This window comes from Ylistrum balloti, unplaced genomic scaffold, assembly GCF_031769215.1.
Source record: "Ylistrum balloti isolate Yb309-2 unplaced genomic scaffold, AGI_CSIRO_Ybal_v1 Utg369946, whole genome shotgun sequence".
Lineage (NCBI taxonomy): Eukaryota > Metazoa > Mollusca > Bivalvia > Pectinida > Pectinidae > Ylistrum > Ylistrum balloti.
The window spans coordinates 1,191,866-1,211,279 of NW_026782051.1; the positions used below are offsets into that span (position 1 = coordinate 1,191,866).

At 36.0% G+C, this 19,414-nt stretch overlaps 1 protein-coding gene across 1 annotated transcript in view; it reads left to right on the plus strand.

The window, feature by feature from the left end:
• The window catches only part of LOC132547335 (NACHT and WD repeat domain-containing protein 2-like), a 46,744-nt gene that overhangs the window by 17,968 nt on the left and 9,362 nt on the right, over positions 1-19,414 (plus strand). Inside the window, exons 8-20 of the mRNA XM_060211101.1 lie at positions 4,483-4,721; positions 5,009-5,154; positions 5,865-5,967; positions 6,960-6,977; positions 9,548-9,760; positions 10,701-11,031; positions 11,359-11,511; positions 12,843-12,989; positions 13,822-14,038; positions 14,216-14,372; positions 15,645-15,819; positions 16,161-16,526; positions 17,221-17,475. Of these exons, the coding sequence (XP_060067084.1) occupies positions 4,483-4,721; positions 5,009-5,154; positions 5,865-5,967; positions 6,960-6,977; positions 9,548-9,760; positions 10,701-11,031; positions 11,359-11,511; positions 12,843-12,989; positions 13,822-14,038; positions 14,216-14,372; positions 15,645-15,819; positions 16,161-16,526; positions 17,221-17,475 (2,520 nt within the window). The remainder of the gene's footprint in view (positions 1-4,482; positions 4,722-5,008; positions 5,155-5,864; positions 5,968-6,959; positions 6,978-9,547; positions 9,761-10,700; positions 11,032-11,358; positions 11,512-12,842; positions 12,990-13,821; positions 14,039-14,215; positions 14,373-15,644; positions 15,820-16,160; positions 16,527-17,220; positions 17,476-19,414) is intronic.

Consider the following 19,414-nt stretch of genomic DNA (forward strand, 5'->3'; position numbering starts at 1 on the left):
CTGTTCAAAGAAAGGGACAAAGACATACACAAACTGCTGTTATTAAAGACAATATTTTTATATACGATTCATTGTTGAAAAAAATATTTGTTTATGATGTCAATACAAAGAAAATTAGAGTCGAAAGAGCTGATGAGCTCAGAGGTCAATTAAAAACTGTGTGAACCTGTCTATTACTTCCTTTCAATTTTATTATTGTGATGGTCAGTATTTTTTGTTATTGTTGTGTGTGTTCCTGTTGTGTTTCAGGTTCAGTGAGTGGTAAATGTTTTTCTATCTATAGCCTGTATCTATCTTTATTTATTGAGTGTGGAGGATTGCTTTGCTAGAATTTTATTTTTTTTATGGTTAATTGAAGGTTTGAAAATTAGCCAGTCCTTGTTTTTGCGAATGATTGTAGTGAAACGTTTTGGAGATGAAATTAATCAACAGTACATGTATTACATTAACAGAAATGAGTTTTTCAAGAATATCATTATACTGATGTGGATCAGTTATGGATGACATGTACCATGTAATAGGCAAATTATGTAATTATAAAAGACTTGAATGTTGATGCACTGTTTTCATAAAGTACTGACTTTCTAGCATTTTGATGCAGTTTTCTTGTGTGCATGCTAATGCTTGAATATTCAACTCTGGGTTACCAAGGTATTAAGAAATGATATCTTTTAAAATTAAGTGTATGACCATCTTATAAATTGCTTTCAATGAATATGACAATACACATACAATGTACCATAATGTACAAAAAATAGGAGGATGTCCTACATTAAGATTTAACTTACCGTTACATTTAGAACAACAAAAACATAATGATTTATGTGCAATGTTTATTATATCATCACATTTTGGCAAATTAGCAACAATATACAAAAACCTGTTGGTGTAATTATATTTCAGTGAAAGACTTTTATGTGAAAAGTCCTGAAATGAGATGACTGCTAAATACTGTTTATATCATTGGTTGAGTTTGAGGGAGATGGTTTTGTTATTGCATGGACTTATTCTTACTGTTACTGTGGAGAATGTTCTGTAAGTGTAGTTACTGATAAATACAGGTATAAACATTCCATTTAGTTTGTCTCTATTATCTCTTTTTGAGTTGTATTATACAATATTTTGTTTTGGGCTTATAAGAGTTAAAAAATACTTGTGAAGTCATTTTTTCCTGATTTTATTTCCTTTTGCTGATTTTTTTTTTCTAAAAAAGTATAATTATGTCAAAAATGTTTTTAATGATATAAGGTTTCTTTGCTAGATTTTATACATTTCACTTTACTGCAGAATATTCCTAAACATTTCATTACCTTCTTAACTCTTAAATCCTTCTTCATCTGAATTTCTGCTATATGTTAGAAATCCAGTCTGTGCAATTAAAAGAAACATTCAGACTATTTTCTCTTCTGTTTAGTTTACGCAGTGTTAGCTTTGGTGAATCATGCTACAAAATTTTGTATTTTCAGGAGCAGCATACAAAGATGGTATTGATTATAGTTATAATCTGTTTGAAATTAATCCTCTAATGTTCCCAACTTTCTCTAATGTCTGTTTAATTGATGTAACATGTATAACATACACTTGGTTTAGAATCAATGGACATTGATTTGGTATTTTTTATAACATAACTGTTCATAATTGTAATCAAATGTTGAATTCCTATTTCACTGTTGACAGCATCCATTATTTGATGACTACTTAGAGGTTCCTCTATTACAATCAGTAAGACTGTGTATGTAGTGTGTTTTGATGACTACACTATCTTCATCATCAGATGGAAGGCCATTTTGAAACACTCATCTGAAACCAAGTTTTGAACATTTATCCCACTGTTTAATAGTTACTATTTAAGGTACAAATGGAAGCTAGATCACCTGTTTGTTTTGTCTACACCTTTATATCTTACCACAATTTTGTCACACTATTTTCCACCTCAGTAAACACTGAGAGTAAATGTACAATGTATATTAAAGCCCTTTTGATTACCTTCTCGTACATTGTAAACATCAGTGCTGATACACTTCACACTGGTAATTTGTCTGATAAAGGTGATAGCTAGAGTTGTCATCAAAATGTTACATAAACATTTTCTTTTCTGGTTGGGATATAAGAACATCTGCATTAATCAACCTGAAGAAAATGTTTCACGACACCTCTTCTTGTTGAATCTAATTTAAAAATGATTACAAACTACTAAGGAAGTGTTAGTTGTGAGATCTAATGACAATGAGTTCACTAATATCTTGGCTGGTCATCACAAAATGACAATTAACATATCACAGGTTTAACATATATCTCCTATAGTTATCTTACAAACTAGTAATGCTCCAGTGTCTTTAATTGGGAAAGATGACTGTGCCATAACACTTCAGATCCTCCTAATCTTTCCATTACCATGTCTGTGTTGGGGGTAGAGCCTGGATAATTGGGGTGCAGGAGTGGGGGAGGGAGGGATGCTATATAGTATCACTCAGGTCTATCTCCTGCTGTGTTCATGCCATTCCATTCCAATCAATGTTATGTTTTGAGAACCTCTCAACTGATTTGTTTAATTTTTAGATAACTGTTGGGCCAGTCAATAACCACTGGTGGTGCATGGTCTGTGTTGTGATTGAAACGTACTTGAATTGATTTTGTCATTTTATTTCATTTTGATATTCATACCCAATGTGCAGCATCTCACTCACCAACTCTCTGGGATCTAACGTTGGCTCTACTTTTTTTGTTAAATTTTTAACAATAGTATAAAGACAGGAAGTTCTATTCTTTATCATCAGTCAAGGTTAAAGGGTCATACATCATGGGCCATTGACATGTCTTCTGACTGACAAACTTTTAAGATGTTTTAAATTGTAATGATGATATTCAGATGACTTTAGCAATGAACATTCTCAGCATTGATATTTATTTTTTATCTTATTTACACATTTAGCTATGAATATCCAAATACTTCCAGTAAAGATTGTGTAGATGTGAAAGTCTGCAATATTTTGCCATCTTGATTTCTAAAATTTTAAAGTTTATCGATTAGTAAATATAATGATTGCACGAAAATATAATATTCAGAATAAAACGTGCCATAATTCTTTTAAACATATTAAACCTGTTGTGATCTCTCCACTACTTTTTGATGATGTGACATAACAAAATCTTTAACATAATGGTTTTGTTTTTTCTTTGTATGATATTATTATTGATCCTCAACACTTTTCAGTGTGTCTAAACAGATGAGATGAATTAATTAGGGTATGGATAAAGTCTCACCATTTTGTACCAAACAGGGAAAATATTTCCTGTTTATCTCATACATGCAGTACACTTAACTAATATCCTCAGTATCATTTGTTGATAGCCTATATAATAAACATTTTAATTTAAAATCTTGTATGCATTTGTAAGTTTCAGTTTTGTATATATCTGTATATCATTTGTAATTGCTGTTTGATTGTATGGACCAGATAGTTGTTGTCAAGTTCTCTTTTATTGCTATCGCATCATCATAAGATGGTGGGTTGTTCAAATTGCTCATTGTCTGTGGGCCATAATTGTCCAACTGTCTTTTAGCAATTCTTGATATCACAAATTTTTTATGCATCATTCTCAAAATCTCATACATGCAGTTATAAATTGGTTGTTTCAATACTGGTAAGTAAAAACAGAGTGGCTGACAAGAGGCCATCTTAGGTTTTGACAGTTTGTTATCACTGCTTCTGGAGAAAGACAAGATGGATCATCTGTAAAGGTTGGTACCTCTTGATCCCAAATTGTGCATAGCTGATCTTGGGAATGATTTTTTTTTTTTTGAAAAAACAAAATAGCCAACAGGGAGCCATCTTGGATTTTTACAATTGTGATTTGTTATCACTAGTCTTGTGCACAATCAGACTCATGTTGTATTCACATAGTACAACAATAGAGTATCTGGCCACTAGTCTTTGAGGTGGCTCTGTTATATCAAAATGAGGCTTACGAGAAGTTTGTTTATTATATGTTTTCAGTGAACAGCAGTTTACACATCCTTATCAAGATGGCTACACTTTTTTGTAACCTCTTTGATGAGATCATTTCATATATTCCTTTTTCTGGTTCGTGGCCTGCTTCTCTTGAGTTGATGTTCACGTACGGTATATATATCCTTGCTTTAATTCTGTTAAACAGGAAACACAAACTATCGTACACCTATTGTTGTAATGTTGTTGACACCTGGTGATTGAAACAAGAAATAAAAATCAGCACCCTCTGGTGGTAAAATTTCATAGCACAAGGTACTGCTTTTGACCAGAGTCTTGAATTACGATGTGATCAAGCTGCTTTGTCTATGTATGTAAGCAATAGATTTTCCTTTGTGCTGTATTGACATGTTCAATGTTCAGATCACATTCCAGTAGGAGAGCTGTTCATTATTATTGTTCATTATTATACCTATATATCCATACATGAAAGACTTATAAATTCATTATAAACTAAGTATGCAGACATTAGACCATCATGATAATGAATTTGATGACACAGGTATAAACCCAGAGGTTACAGAACACAAGAAATACCTAAAGAAACTGACAGATGACTTTGTGAACACTGTAACAAATATGATTAAAGCCAGTATACAGGAGCGTGAGGCATCTTCCAACTCCGATCCGCTCTTTACAGAGTCTCTACAGCACATTCGCTTCTGTCAGCAAAAGTGTGCCAACTTCCATGGAAGGGAGACAACTCTTGAGGTATGAACAAAATCAAGTATGTGTCTATCTGTTACAATCTATTCATTACCTTAATTGTGAATCTCATCTTATGTAAACGTCTTGGTGAAAGGTTATGACAGCATTGGTCTATCTGATTCTCTTGCCCAGAAAATATTTCCTGAGGAACATAATATCAAACTATCATTAAGATTAATTAAGATCACAACAAGGGATCACCTGTTAAATAATCTTTATTCCAGGAGAATTTTAGGTAGAAATCACCAGAGTGTGATATAAATTATGATACTGGTTTGATTGATCTACAGAAAATCAAGACATACCTGACGACTCCCAATCAAAAACCACTGGTCATTCATGGAATGTCAGGGTGTGGAAAGACCTCCATCATTGCCATGGCTGCCAAACTGGTACCTAGTTGGATGACCAACACCGAACCTGTGGTAGTTATCAGGTGAGTTTGTTGGTGAGAGCTACATACAGACACCTGAGTTGTAAGTTATAGACTGCCAGAGCTGTGTGAGAGGATGTCACAGGTGAATATGAGGGTGTCAGAGCTGTGTCAGAGGATGTCAAAGGTAAGTGTGAGAGAGTATCCAGCTGTGTTAGGGGTCTTAGAGCTGTGTATCCGAGAGTGTCAGAGTCATGTGAGAACATTGTATCAGGTGGTGGCAGAGTGTAAGAAAGTGTGTGCAAGTGTCACACAGCGAGAGAGTGTGTGTAAGTGTCACATAGTGAGAGAGTGTGTGCAAGTATCACACAGCGAGAGAGTGTGTGTGTCACACAGCGAGAGAGTGTGTGTAAGTGTCACACAGTGAGAGAGTGTGTGTAGGTGTCACACAGCGAGGGAGTGTGTGTAAGTGTCACAGCTGTGTTGGAGCTCTCAGAGCTGAGAGGGAGTCAGAGCTGTGTGTGATAGAGTGTCAGAACCATGTTTTGAGAATGTATGGCATCAGTGATGTGTGTGAGATCTTACGGAGTCAGTATTGTGTGTCTTAGAGTACTGGACATTAGTGAGAGGCTGAAAACACTGTATTGGAGGTCAATTTTGTGCCTCAGTGATATGTTTGTTAAAACCTAGAATTTTCAAAGGATAGTTTAACTTGACATACCTAAATTCTTTATCAGGATATTTGCGTTATTGACAGCTTATTTTTGTTGTAGATTTTTAGGTACGACTCCTGACAGTTCTAACATCAATAGTCTTTTGATGAGCATTATACAACAGATTAACATCATCTACGGCTACCACATTGATGTACCAGAGGTAAGGGAGATAATTCTGTGTAATCTTACTGTGTTGTGAGAATCATATAACACATTTACTGCCTTGAGGTATCAGAGGTAAGGGAGATAATTCTGTATAATCTTACTGTGTTGTGAGTATCCTATAACAACACATTTACTGCCTTGAGGTATCAGAGGTGAGGGAGACAATACTGACCATTTCTACATATGTTTTCTAATTTGTCAGGTCATAACTTTGTCAATATCGAGCTAATCTCATTCATCAGACACTCATGGGAAAGAAAAACATTGCTTTCATAGGTAATGTATGAGTTACTAAGATCTGTGATCCTATGAATATCTAAAAGCATAATTAAACAAAATTTTCCCTTTTCCCTTTCTCAGGAGTTACTACCCTTGTCTCTATAATACATGTATACAAACCGTGGGTATGGAATTCGTGCCATGTCCTTGTGAGATAAGGGAGATAAATCTGTCTCATTGTCACTGCACATTGAATATAATGCAACATATATACATGCACCACCTCAATTTGTCATAGTTAAGCAATATGATTAAACCTAATATTCACTCCATGGTGAGTATCATATATAACATCAGATGTAAGGGAAGTAACTCTATATCATTTTCACTCTATGGTAATAAAATGTAAGTTCATTGACATGTAAGGGAGATCACCACATCACTTTATCATATCAAAGGGAGAAAACTGTGTTCAACCTTCAAGGTGATACATCTACATTTCACTATCTACTCTAGCTATAATAGCATATTATGAGAAGTTTTTATTCAGGGAAATTGCAATGTTTTATGTGGTAATAATGACATGTTCAAGAACTGTGTATGTGCTTTTGATGTGGTAAGTGTGACAGTTTAACAGGTAGTAGTACAACAGGTATTATCCTGTACATATAAAGTATGTGTAATCAGCCATATAATTAAACTTCTATATTCTGGTCTTTATAGTGCACCTGTTGGATTATTTTGTTCCTGACAAATATTTTTTTCCAGATCATTGACAGTGGCAAGGTCAGGTTTGATCTTATAACAGCTTTGTAAAGCTTTTCACAGAGTGTGGCACGAAAGTCTTTATAAGAAATGTGTTGAAGTTGACACTTGAAGTCAGAATACAGAGTGATATTGATCACTAATCACTGAGTTAGATTCAACACATGGGTAATGGCTGCTTTGTTTCACCTTTTTTCCAGTAAAAGTTTGAATCTGAAACAGAATTTTTCTTCTTTCAATATCATATTTACCATAATGTTGACAAAAATGAGAGAATCTGAACAGTGATCATCGACCAATCTATCTGATAGGGTTTCTTTTGGTTAGCAAAGATTCAGATCAAACCCAGTTAAGATAATAATTGATAAAAGTTACCTCCTAGGCAGAATTATGTATTATTTAGGGATATGTATATAAATGTCAATTCTTATATATAGTGTCACCATAACATGTATATAAAATGCAAAGTACAACTGGGTAATGATACCAAATACACAGATGGCTTTGTGCAATAATTTCACTAAAATTGATGAAATGCTACTTTAATTTTACCAGCACAAATATTGAAACAAAACATCAAGTAAAAAGCGATAAAAGACATCATGATGTACATCATATCACACTAACATGCCCCAGACTCCTCTCAGAGCCATTTTGTTTATATCTTTTAATATTTCATCACCACTTGCTCCATTGACCTCTATTCCTTTGTTCTCACACTGATAGGTATGAATATCAATGAGCTGTTGAAATGAGTGACTACTTTTCTGTTACTACACCAATCACTGTCATACCCAGAAACTTCGTCCACAGCTTTGTCTCAACTCTCTATAATACTTTGCTAGTTGTGACGAACAGTACACATGCTGTAAAAGGTGTTGTTATGGAAGGCTTCATTTTTTTTTAGTTCTGTTCGCTTTTTTTTCAAGGACGGATTAAAATTTCAATGAAATAGATACCTTGAAAATAAACAATAATGAAGCCTTTAATTCATGGCATCTGTGAAAATTTCCCTTTTGAACCAAAGTAATGTTGAAATTACAAAAATAAATTTCAACCATCAACAAAAAACTGTTTACAGCAGATAAAACATTTGTATGGAATCTTCATTAATACTCAAGTACCAAGACCGGTTTTTTCTCCTAACTCTGCTTTCTATGATACAATGTCTTATACAGAACAGCCATTTTTTTTAAGACATCATGAAGCTGCACTTGGTGACCCCAGGAACTTGTATGTGTCTCCTATTTCATCCCAGAGAGTGCAGCTTGCACGTTGGATACTGTAAATGTACATAGTTTAGCAGTAATCTTAAGCACATTTAGCAATGAAGATATTGCGACTGAATCTGATCATGCTAATTGCAGTATCTGTATGTTGTTTTTCTACCTAGCTATTATTAGGAATGAACTTTTTCATTCTGGTGCTAATTTGGCAAAAAGTGATAATGCGCTAAAATTGGATTCTGCCAAATAAGGTATGTTTACAGTATTGAAGTCAGTTCAATTTATGACTAATGTTCACAGATTGTACAGTTTTAGTCATTGAAAGAGTGTTGTATATAATGTGGTGTCCAAATGTCACGGTCAGTCAATGGTGACAAAAATAAACCTTTACTACATGAAACATTTGGAAATTCTATACATTTAGGTGTATCTGTTTGATATACCTTCTCGTGATATTTCTGACTATGACTTTCTTTAATTATGATAAGAAAATGACTACTTACATCTGTTTCATTATCATCAGTTTTGACAAAGTTCAGGGAATGAGGTTAAGTAGATTCTGCTTTTGTGGTGATATAATTGTGATGGGGAATATTTTGTACAGATCTGTGGCAGATTAGTTATTCTGACCTTGACCTTTACACTCTCAAGCATGATTTTTCTACCCTCAAATACCTTGTTCACCTAAGTGTATATAATTGTCAATTTAAGGGAGATAAGAAATGATGAACTGTATCAATATATGAATATTGAAAATAAACTTTCAGATGTACCAGGTGCTAAATTTCATGTTCTTTTCTCAGACTTGTAAATTTTCAACCTTTCACTAAATTGTGGAAAAGTTGATATATGTAGTGTACTAGCACAATTAAGGTGCTCTCTCTATGTCAGCTGTTATATACTATTTTTGAAACTGTCTTCTGTCATTCCATTATGTTGTATGTTGATGAAGATTTTTAATTTCATCTAACCACTTAGGTGGAACATTACATTGTTTTTTAGTTCTGAAAGTGATGTATTTTCTTTTGCTGTGGAAAGTGAAATATTATAAGATGCGTTTTTGTAATTTAACAGAATTATTTTGATATTTGTGATGTGATATATTTAGGTATGTTTTCAATAGGTACAGAAACAACAGCTATACACCTACAATACCCACATGTAGTACTGTATGACTTTATCATCTTTCGTTGGTAAAATTTGACCATTATCATGTAGATTATGAATTTGCTATATGTCACAATGTTGTACACTGTATCCTTAGAATTTATCAATTAAATATGTTGTAAAATACATACTGGTAGTTACAAAGTGAAAAACGTAAGTATTGTATTACCTTCCATCTGCTTCTCCATTGAACCACAGGACTTGACGGACCTGATTAAAGAGCTTCAGTTCGCACTACGTCATGCCAAACCCAGCAGACCTCTGGTTCTCATGCTGGACTCACTGGATCAGCTGGACCCAACAAACAATGCCCGTAGTCTACAGTGGTTACCTACAGTCTTGAACACTAGTGTCAAGGTTGTGGTGTCCACGCTAGAGGACGACATATATGAGTGCTTCCCTAAACTACAGGTAAGTATAGATTTGTGTTGTATTAATTTAAAGTTCATATTATTTTTTTAATGTTTCTTCAAAACTATAAGTATATAAATATAGATATTTTTCAAGGTCATCATATTTTGTGTTATACGTTACCTAAAGCTGCAGATAAATAGATAAATTTATAGTAAAGTCACAAATTCATTGATCTAAACTTGAGTTGATGGCCCATGTCAGCTTGGCATAATTATTGTAGTTCTTCTAGAGACCCAAAACTACAAGAACAATATCAAGATAATTTTGACTGGGAACCTAAAAACTACAGATAAATTGTCGAGGTCATATTGACTGGGAACCTAAAAACTACAGGTAAATTGTCGAGGTCATTTTGACTAGGAACCTAAAAACTACAGATAATTTGTCAACGTCATTTTGACTGGGAACCTAAAAACTACAGATAAATTGTCGAGGTCATTTTGACTGGGAACCTAAAAACTACAGATAAATTGTCAAGGTCATACTGACTGGGAACTAAAAACTACAGGTAAATTGTCGAGGTCATACTGACTGGGAACTAAAAACTACAGGTAAATTGTCGAGGTCATATTGACTGGGAACTAAAAACTACAGGTAAATTGTCGAGGTCATATTGACTGTGCATGGACCTAAAATAATAGATAAGATGTCAAGGTCATATTGACTTAGAACCAGAAAAATATAGGTAAATTGTCAAGGTCATATTGGCTAAATACAACCTAAGACCAAAATAATTGTACATAATACTAGTTTTCAATGTCATAAAACTAGAATCCTAAAAATATAGTTATATTGTTAAGATCATATAATCAGGATCACAAAATGAAAAGCACATCAGGTTAAAAAGGAGAAACCTGAATATTTAAACTCCATTTCATTGCTGAGGTTGATGGATAGAATAAGTGAAATAAAAAATTGTATCACATGTATGTTTCAGCAAAAACTGAAAACCTCTAGTCAATTTGTACCTGTCCCTGTCCTGGAGAAAAAAGATGTCAACAATATCTTAGACAGTTGGCTTAAGTCTAACAAGCGTACACTGACCAGTGACCAACGTAAGGTACTGACCACATCATTTGACCAGTGTCCAATTCCATTGTTTCTAAAGCTTTCTTTTGATGAGGCATGCAAGTGGAACTCCTTTTCATCCATTGATGACACTAGACTACAGACTACAGTGAGAGACAGCATCAATATGTTGTACTCACGACTTGAGGTCAGGCATGGCGAAATCTTTGTTTCTCATGCTCTTGGATACTTGACAACAGGTAAGTAGGATTTTATAATACCTGTCCTTCCATTATGAATGGTTGCATCCTCTTAAAGATCAATTCAGCTCCTATCTGAGTTTATAGTTCACAATTATATAATAATGTAAACAAGAGTTACAGCTCTTAATTCATTTTTTTTTATCGTCAATAGTCTTGCAGTATACAATTTTAGTGCTTTTTCACTTTACAGTCAAACTCTAACCCCAAGTCATCATGGTGATGAAAAATTTTGAGTTTCCCAGGTTTTTGAGTTAAAACACTTTCAGCCTTTACTATAAGATTTTGTATAATAATATGAATTATATTTTGTTCTTTACTTTTAAGCAACAAGTGGTTTATCAGAATCAGAATTAGAAGACATTCTGTCTTGTGATGATGTTGTTCTGAATGATGTGTACATGTATTGGACTCCACCGATAAGGCGTCTGCCGCCTCTCCTCCTGGTCCGACTGAGAACTGATCTCCAGGAATATATAGGTAATGTCTCCCCCTCTCCTCCTGGTCAGACTGAGAACTGATCTACAGGAATATATAGGTAATGTCTGCCCCCTCTCCTCCTGGTCCGACTGAGAACTGATGTCCAGGAATATATAGGTAATGTCTCCCCTTCTCCTCCTGGTCAGACTGAAAATTGATCTACAGGAATATATAGGTAATGTATATGTTCTGGATCCATACAATAAGGTGTTTCTCCCTCTCCTCCTGGTCCGACTGAGAACTGATCTACTGGAATATATAGGTAATGTCTCCCCCTCTCCTCCTGGTCAGACTGAGAACTGATCTACTGGAATATATAGGTAATGTCTCCCCATGTCCTCCTGGTCAGACTGAGAACTGATCTAGAGGAATATATAGGTAATGTCTGCCCCCTGTCCTCCTGGTCCGACTGAGAACTGATCTACTGGAATATATAGGTAATGTCTCCCCATGTCCTCCTGGTCAGACTGAGAACTGATCTAGAGGAATATATAGGTAATGTCTGCCCCCTGTCCTCCTGGTCAGACTGAGAACTGATCTACTGGAATATATAGGTAAATGTCCTCCTGGTCAGACTGAGAACTGATCTAGAGGAATATATAGGTAATGTCTGCCCCCTGTCCTCCTGGTCCGACTGAGAACTGATCTACAGGAATATATAGGTAATGTCTGCCCCCTGTCCTCCTGGTCCGACTGAGAACTGATCTACTGGAATATATAGGTAATGTCTCCCCATGTCCTCCTGGTCAGACTGAGAACTGATCTAGAGGAATATATAGGTAATGTCTGCCCCCTGTCCTCCTGGTCCGACTGAGAACTGATCTACAGGAATATATAGGTAATGTCTGCCCCCTGTCCTCCTGGTCCGACTGAGAACTGATCTACAGGAATATATAGGTAATGTCTACCCCACTCTTTCTTATCTGACTGAGAACAGATGTATTTGCTCAGATTTATTTGTTAAATGACTAATGTTAAAATCTGTAGTTAATCTTATTCCCCCAGCCACTTAAGTATAATTGGTGGTATTCGAGAGGAATTCGATTTTGCTATAGGAACTGTCATTGAAAGAGAATGCAAAATTCAATATTCATCTGATATTTTGCAGTGAATCAATTTTTCAGAAAATGTGTTTTGTATGCCTGAATATGTTGATATAGATAATTAATATAAGGCCATGCACAGAATTCATTCCCAGTAAACTTCTCCTAAACAGGCTTAACTGCAAAATAATATCAGTAGAAAATCACTCAGTAGCTTGAATGAGTATCACAGATTTTCCAGGAGATCACTGTATGTACAGTTATACTGGACCTTTATACCTGTTACAGTGGAGAGAGGAGCTGATGGTGTGCGGGTCATGTATTGGTACCATCGACAGTTTATAGAGGCAGCAAGGTCACGTTACTGTGGTGACAAGATTATTAAACATCTTCACACTGGGCTGGCCGAGTTCTTCAGTGGCACATGGAGCAAAGGTCAGTATCATAAATTAGGTATAGTTAAAACTTTTAACGATGTGTTTTGAGGTGACGTCTCCAGAGTAGTAGTAGCAGCTGGTTGCTTCTGACTAAAAACCATAAAGGGTCAAGGCCACCTGCTAATCCAGAGTGATTGGGGGTAAAATATCTTGCCCATATCATGACAGCACAGAATGTCATTGATCTCAATGTGAACTAATTAGAGATTGAACCTTATATTTGGATGGTCATGTGAGGTTATAAAGTCTGAATCTTTATTGAATGAGCTATGGTAGGCGCTGCTGTGCATTATAAATTGACATCATTAGTACCAAAACTACAAGACAGGATGTCAATGGTATAGGTGACCATTGATATGAATAAATGAGATTTAAGGAGAGAAGTGATTTAAGCCTTGACTGCTGTTCAGTCCTGTACCACCTTGAATTAATTTGCTGAAATAAAATGCAAAAAATAAGGTTAATAACTGTATTTAGTCTACATAAAACAGCCTCATTCTTGGATGGAGGTAGAAGATAATGTATGAAGTGGTGTTATGTGTTAGATTGAAGAAAGCTTTCAGGTCATGGTCTGCTTTAGTACTGAAAATATCATATCAAGTTTATGTCAGGCATTCAGAAAGAAAACAATCAGACCCCTCATACTAAAGTTTTAGTGAAGATTCGTTGTGTATAGTAACATGTATTACATGTCAACTCTAATATCTATACAACTACATGTCCATTAGAGTTTAACAGACACATGATAAAGCATTATATGGAAACAAACTTATTTTCAACATCTTGTGGTTTTACTCTTATGTGCAGTCAAAACTAATATTATTTCTTAGGAAACAAAAAGTCCTACACAGACAGATCAGGAAAACAAGGAATAGAGGATCGCCATGTAGCAGCTCAGCCAATGAAATACGGAGATGCATACAATATTCGAAAACTGAACAACCTTCCATTCCATCGAATCATGGCTGGTCACTTGGAAGAAGTCAAGATGGAGTGCCTGATTAACTTCCACTTCCTCCTCGCCAAGTTGATTGCCACCTCCGTAAGGTCAGTACGCCTTATAAACGGAGGTTTCAATATCTACTTACCCAACAGAGTATATTTTAATGCATTTAACGGAGTATGACAGTTTCTTTGAAAAGGACCAAAATCTTCAACTTTTAAACTCCTCTTCAAGAAATTTGAAAGCTTCTCTTTGATTTGATCCCTCTGGTATTCTTGCAGGAATGTGGTGTATGACTTCCAGGCAGCCAAGAAAGAGCTGCCACAGGACTATGCTTTAGAGATGCTTCACGACTGTATGCAGCTGTCGCAGCAGGCCCTGATCTATGATCCATACCAGCTGACTCCCCAGATCCTTATACGCCTAGCTGGAGAACAGGTAACATTATTATAAAACTGTCCAGGGAACAAGTAACATTGTCATATGACTGGCCAGGGAACAAGTAACATTGTCATATGACTGGCAAGGGAACAAGTAACATTGTCATATGACTGGCCAGGGAACAGGTAAGATTGTCATATGACTGTCATATTGCTTGTTGTGGAGCAGGCACATGGTAGATTACAGTTCTTACAACATCATGATTTATAGCCATTTGGCCTGAAACATCATAGAGCATGAGGAATCATTTCTTAAAGTTGATTTGACCCTTGAGACTTAAGGGCGGGCCTCAAAAAGGGAAATAAGACAATATTTTGCTTCAAGATACTTCTTATTTTTAATGCTTGAATCGATTTCAACCAAATTGGGGATGGGAAATCATTTCTTAGATTCAGAAAGTTAATTTAACACCTAGGGACTTTGGGGGCAGGGATGGGGCCTCAAACAAGGAAGTTAGACAAGATTTTGCTTCAAAATGATACTCTTTCTTAAAGCTTGAATGGATTTCAACCAAATTTAGTCTTAAACATCATGGGCAGTGGGTAATCATTTCTTAGATCCAGAAAGTCGATTCAACCCCAACCTTGATCTGCTTGAAAGGCCACAGGGATCAAATATGTTAAAATCTTTAAATGATGTCTTCTCAATAACCAAAAGGTCAAGGATGATGAAATTAGGTCTGTAGCATGCTGGGATGAAGGGCTATCAACTTCGCTAATATTGACATTGACCCACTTTCAAGGTCACCAGTAACAAATTTGTTAAAATGTTTAAATGACTTCTCAATAACTTAAGGACCAATTTGCTGATATTGGACCAACTTTCAAGATCACAGGGGTCAAATGTTCTGAAATGCTGAAGCAACTTCTTCTCAATAACTGACAGGTCAAGGGTCTTGATATTGGGCCTGTAGCTTGATTTTTCAACAAGCAATTGTGTAGATCATGTATATAGAATAGTTGAGTAGTTGAGTAATTTATTTGAGGACTATTTTGCCTTTTTCATCAATAGGTCCTTATAGTCAGATAACTGTTAAGGCCCATGGGCCTCATGTTACAAACTGAGACTTAAAAATCTTATACGCAACTCAGTGTTTGATTTGTCTTGTCCAATCAGTCTGCTACCTGCATGTTATATTTTATACAATAATGTCATAATAAATTTTCGTTTTGACTTAACAGTATATAGCTGTAAATGTCAGTAAGAATTTATAATTTTATTTTTTTCTGTTTTACTTTTAATTTTTTGATACTTTTTTGTTTATCATAGAATCCAGAATTGGTTCAATTTTGCCTGCAATGTAAGAAGTTCCCGTCACCTTACTTGATGCCTGACAAGGACATATTGGTCAAACCAGGTGGTCAGATGGTCTGCATGCTGTCAGAACACACGTCTGCTGTAACTGGACTGGATATGACCAAGGATGGCAAAATCATTGTTACATGTAGGTGTGACTATGATAGAAGGTTGTAAGGAATAGTGGTAAAACTTAGATAATGATATACCTTTCACTAGGTAAATTAGATTTTTCATTCTTCCTAGTTTGTATATGTTTTTTACTAAAGCAACATTCTATTATTAGGCAATTCTTAAAAGGACATCTTCAAAGTTGTTTTATAAACAGATAATTTTTTAAGCTATGTATAAGCAGAAATGAATTAGAAAATATCAATAGACTTTTCATAGTGAAGCATGACATTAAGTAGTATGGAAGTAACAAAGTATCCTTTTGGTGAAGTCAGTTATCAAAATCATATAAAAAATACTTTGTTTTAATACATTCAGGTGCTGATGATGATGAACAGAGTGTTAAAACATGGAATGTAGAAGACGGCACTTTGATCAAATCCTTCAATAAATTAGGGGAATGTCCTGATCGCGTCACATTTATAGCAAATGATACCCTGATGTTAGTGGAGTACTCTAAAAACCTGAAGGCTCTTCAGCTCACTGGAGAGGTAGCGTATACTTTTAACTACTCCACAGGAGCTTACACAACTACAGGCAAGGACCGCAGTCTGCTGGCCATATTCAAGAGCAAGGTGGGTGCCTTGTTTGATGCCTATACTGGGAAAAAGTCATCTGTGACCTTCCTGCAGAAATCTAGACCAATGAGAGATATTTCATCAAATAATCCTAGTACCATTGCTGGTAAGTATTTATTCTATTTTTTGTCATTTGTTACAAAAATCTTTCTCAATCTTATATTTGGATTGATTGAACTCTGAATGACTTAAATTTGGCAATCTTAAAGTTTTATTATGTTGCCTGAAGCGAGGGTATACTGTTGCCACTTTATCTGTTCGTCCATCAGTTTGTACGTCCATCAAGTTTTTGTCCAAAGCATAACACAGAAACTTTTAAGAGGTATCAACATAAATCTTCATAGGTAAATAGATATTAACAAAGAGAAGTGCAGGGCATCAGAACCATCACTCCCTTTTGCATAATTTTGCAGTTATTGCCCTTTGTTATTTTTCATACTTAAATTTTGTCTGAAATATTACACCAAAACTGTAAGAGCTATTAACATGAAACTTCATGAGTAGATAGATCTCAAAGAGAATGAGGGTAGTGCACAATATTTATAATTCTCTTATTGTCCTTTGTTATTTTTTATACTTAAATGTTCCATTTTGGGAGTGTCACCTGTCTCTGATGGCCCTTGTTGAAAGTGAAGAGATTGTGCTCTGAAGCATGAATATACAAATTAAGGCAAAGAAAGTTTTTGTAAGTGTTAATTTAAGGCTGAGAAGAGGAAGAATTGAAAAAGGTATAAACATTTATCTATACTTCTCATTTCTTTGAGTCTGATTCTCATGACTTCTGGTGTTCAAATTTAAAGGGAGTGAGAAGTATATTCTACTGGTGGATGAAGACATGTACAGAATCTCCGTGGTCAATGCAGAGAGTGGAGAGATGTCAGATTGGCTGGTCATATTTGAACCTCCTCCACCTGATGATGATGATGCTGATGACAAAAATGTGGATGCTGTGGCCATCACGCCAGACCAAGAAAGTTTTGTTGTTTCTAACTGTATGGACAATGACTTGCACTTCTACAACATAGAGACTCTACAGAAGATTCGGGTCATAAAAGGTAAGTTATTCAACAGGATTCCAAACTTCAGGGCTCAGACTCAAGTCATTTGAGGTCATAATTACTTCAGCATAACATCAGGGTTCACACATGGGTTATGAGAGGCTGGTTGTTCAGTTATAAAATCTGTGTTAAGACATTAGTGGTTTGTTGTTCAGCATAATGTCAGGGCTGAGACCTTGGTAATTAGTGGACAATAGTTCAGCATGATAATGTCAGGGCTCATCTAGACATTAGTGGTTCGTTGTTCAGCATGATAATGTCAGGGCTGAGGCCTTGGTAATTAGTGGACAATAGTTCAGCATGATAATGTCAGGGCTGAGGCCTTGGTAATTAGTGGACAATAGTTCAGCATGATAATGTCAGGGCTCAGACCTTGGTCATTAGTGGTTGGTGGTTCAGCATGATAATATCAGGGCTCACACCTAGGTAATAAGTGGTTGGTGGTTCAGAATGATAATATCAGGGCTCACACCTAAGTCATTAGTGGTTGGTGGTTCAGCATGGTACTGTCAGGGCTGAGACCTTGGTAATTAGTGGACAATAGTTCAGCATGATAATGTCAGGGCTCATCTAGACATTAGTGGTTCGTTGTTCAGCATGATAATGTCAGGGCTCAGACCTTGGTTATTAGTTGTTGGTGGTTCAGCATGATAATATCAGGGCTCACACCTAGGTAATAAGTGGTTGGTGGTTCAGAATGATAATATCAGGGCTCACAACTAGGTAATAATTGGTTGGTGGTTCAGCATGATAATATCAGGGCTCACACCTAGGTAATAAGTAGTTGGTGGTTCAGCATGATAATGTCAGGGCTCACACCTAGGTAATAAGTGGTTGGTGGTTCAGCATGATAATATCAGGGCTCACAACTAGGTAATAAGTGGTTGGTGGTTCAGCATGATAATATCAGGGCTCACAACTAGGTAATAAGTGGTTGGTGGTTCAGCATGATAATATCAGGGCTCACAACTAGGTAATAATTGGTTGGTGGTTCAGCATGATAATATCAGGGCTCACACTTAGGTAATAAGTGGTTGGTGGTTCAGCATGATAATATCAGGGCTCACAACTAGGTAATAATTGGTTGGTGGTTCAGCATGATAATATCAGGGCTCACACCTAGGTAATAAGTAGTTGGTGGTTCAGCATGATAATGTCAGGGCTGAGACCTTACTCGACAGTGGTTGGTGGTTCAGCATGATAATATCAGGGCTCACACCTAGGTAATAAGTGGTTGGTGGTTCAGCATGATAATATCAGGGCTCACACCTAGGTAATAAGTGGTTGATGGTTCAGCATGATAATGTCAGGGTTGAGACCTTAGTCAACAGTGGTTGGTGGTTCAGCATGATAATATCAGGGCTTACACCTAGGTAATAAGTTGTTGGTGGTTCAGCATGATAATGTCAGGGCTGAGACCTTGGTAATTAGTGGAAAATAGTTCAGCATGATAATGTCAGGGCTCAGACCTTGGTCATTAGTGGTTGGTGGTTCAGCATGATAATATCAGGGCTCACACCTAGGTAATAAGTGGTTGGTGGTTCAGCATGATAATATCAGGGCTTACACCTAGGTAATAAGTTGTTGGTGGTTCAGCATGATAATGTCAGGGCTGAGACCTTAGTCAACAGTGGTTGGTGGTTCAGCAAGATAATGTCAGGGCTGAGACCTTAGTCAACAGTGGTTGGTGGTTCAGCATGATAATATCAGGGCTCACACCTAGGTAATAAGTGGTTGGTGGTTCAGCATGATAATATCAGGGCTCACACCTAGGTAATAAGTGGTTGGTGGTTCAGCATGATAATATCAGGGCTTACACCTAGTTAATAAGTTGTTGGTGGTTCAGCATGATAATGTCAGGGCTGAGACCTTAGTCAACAGTGGTGTGTGGTTCAGCATGATAATATCAGGGCTAACACCTAGGTCATTAGTGGTT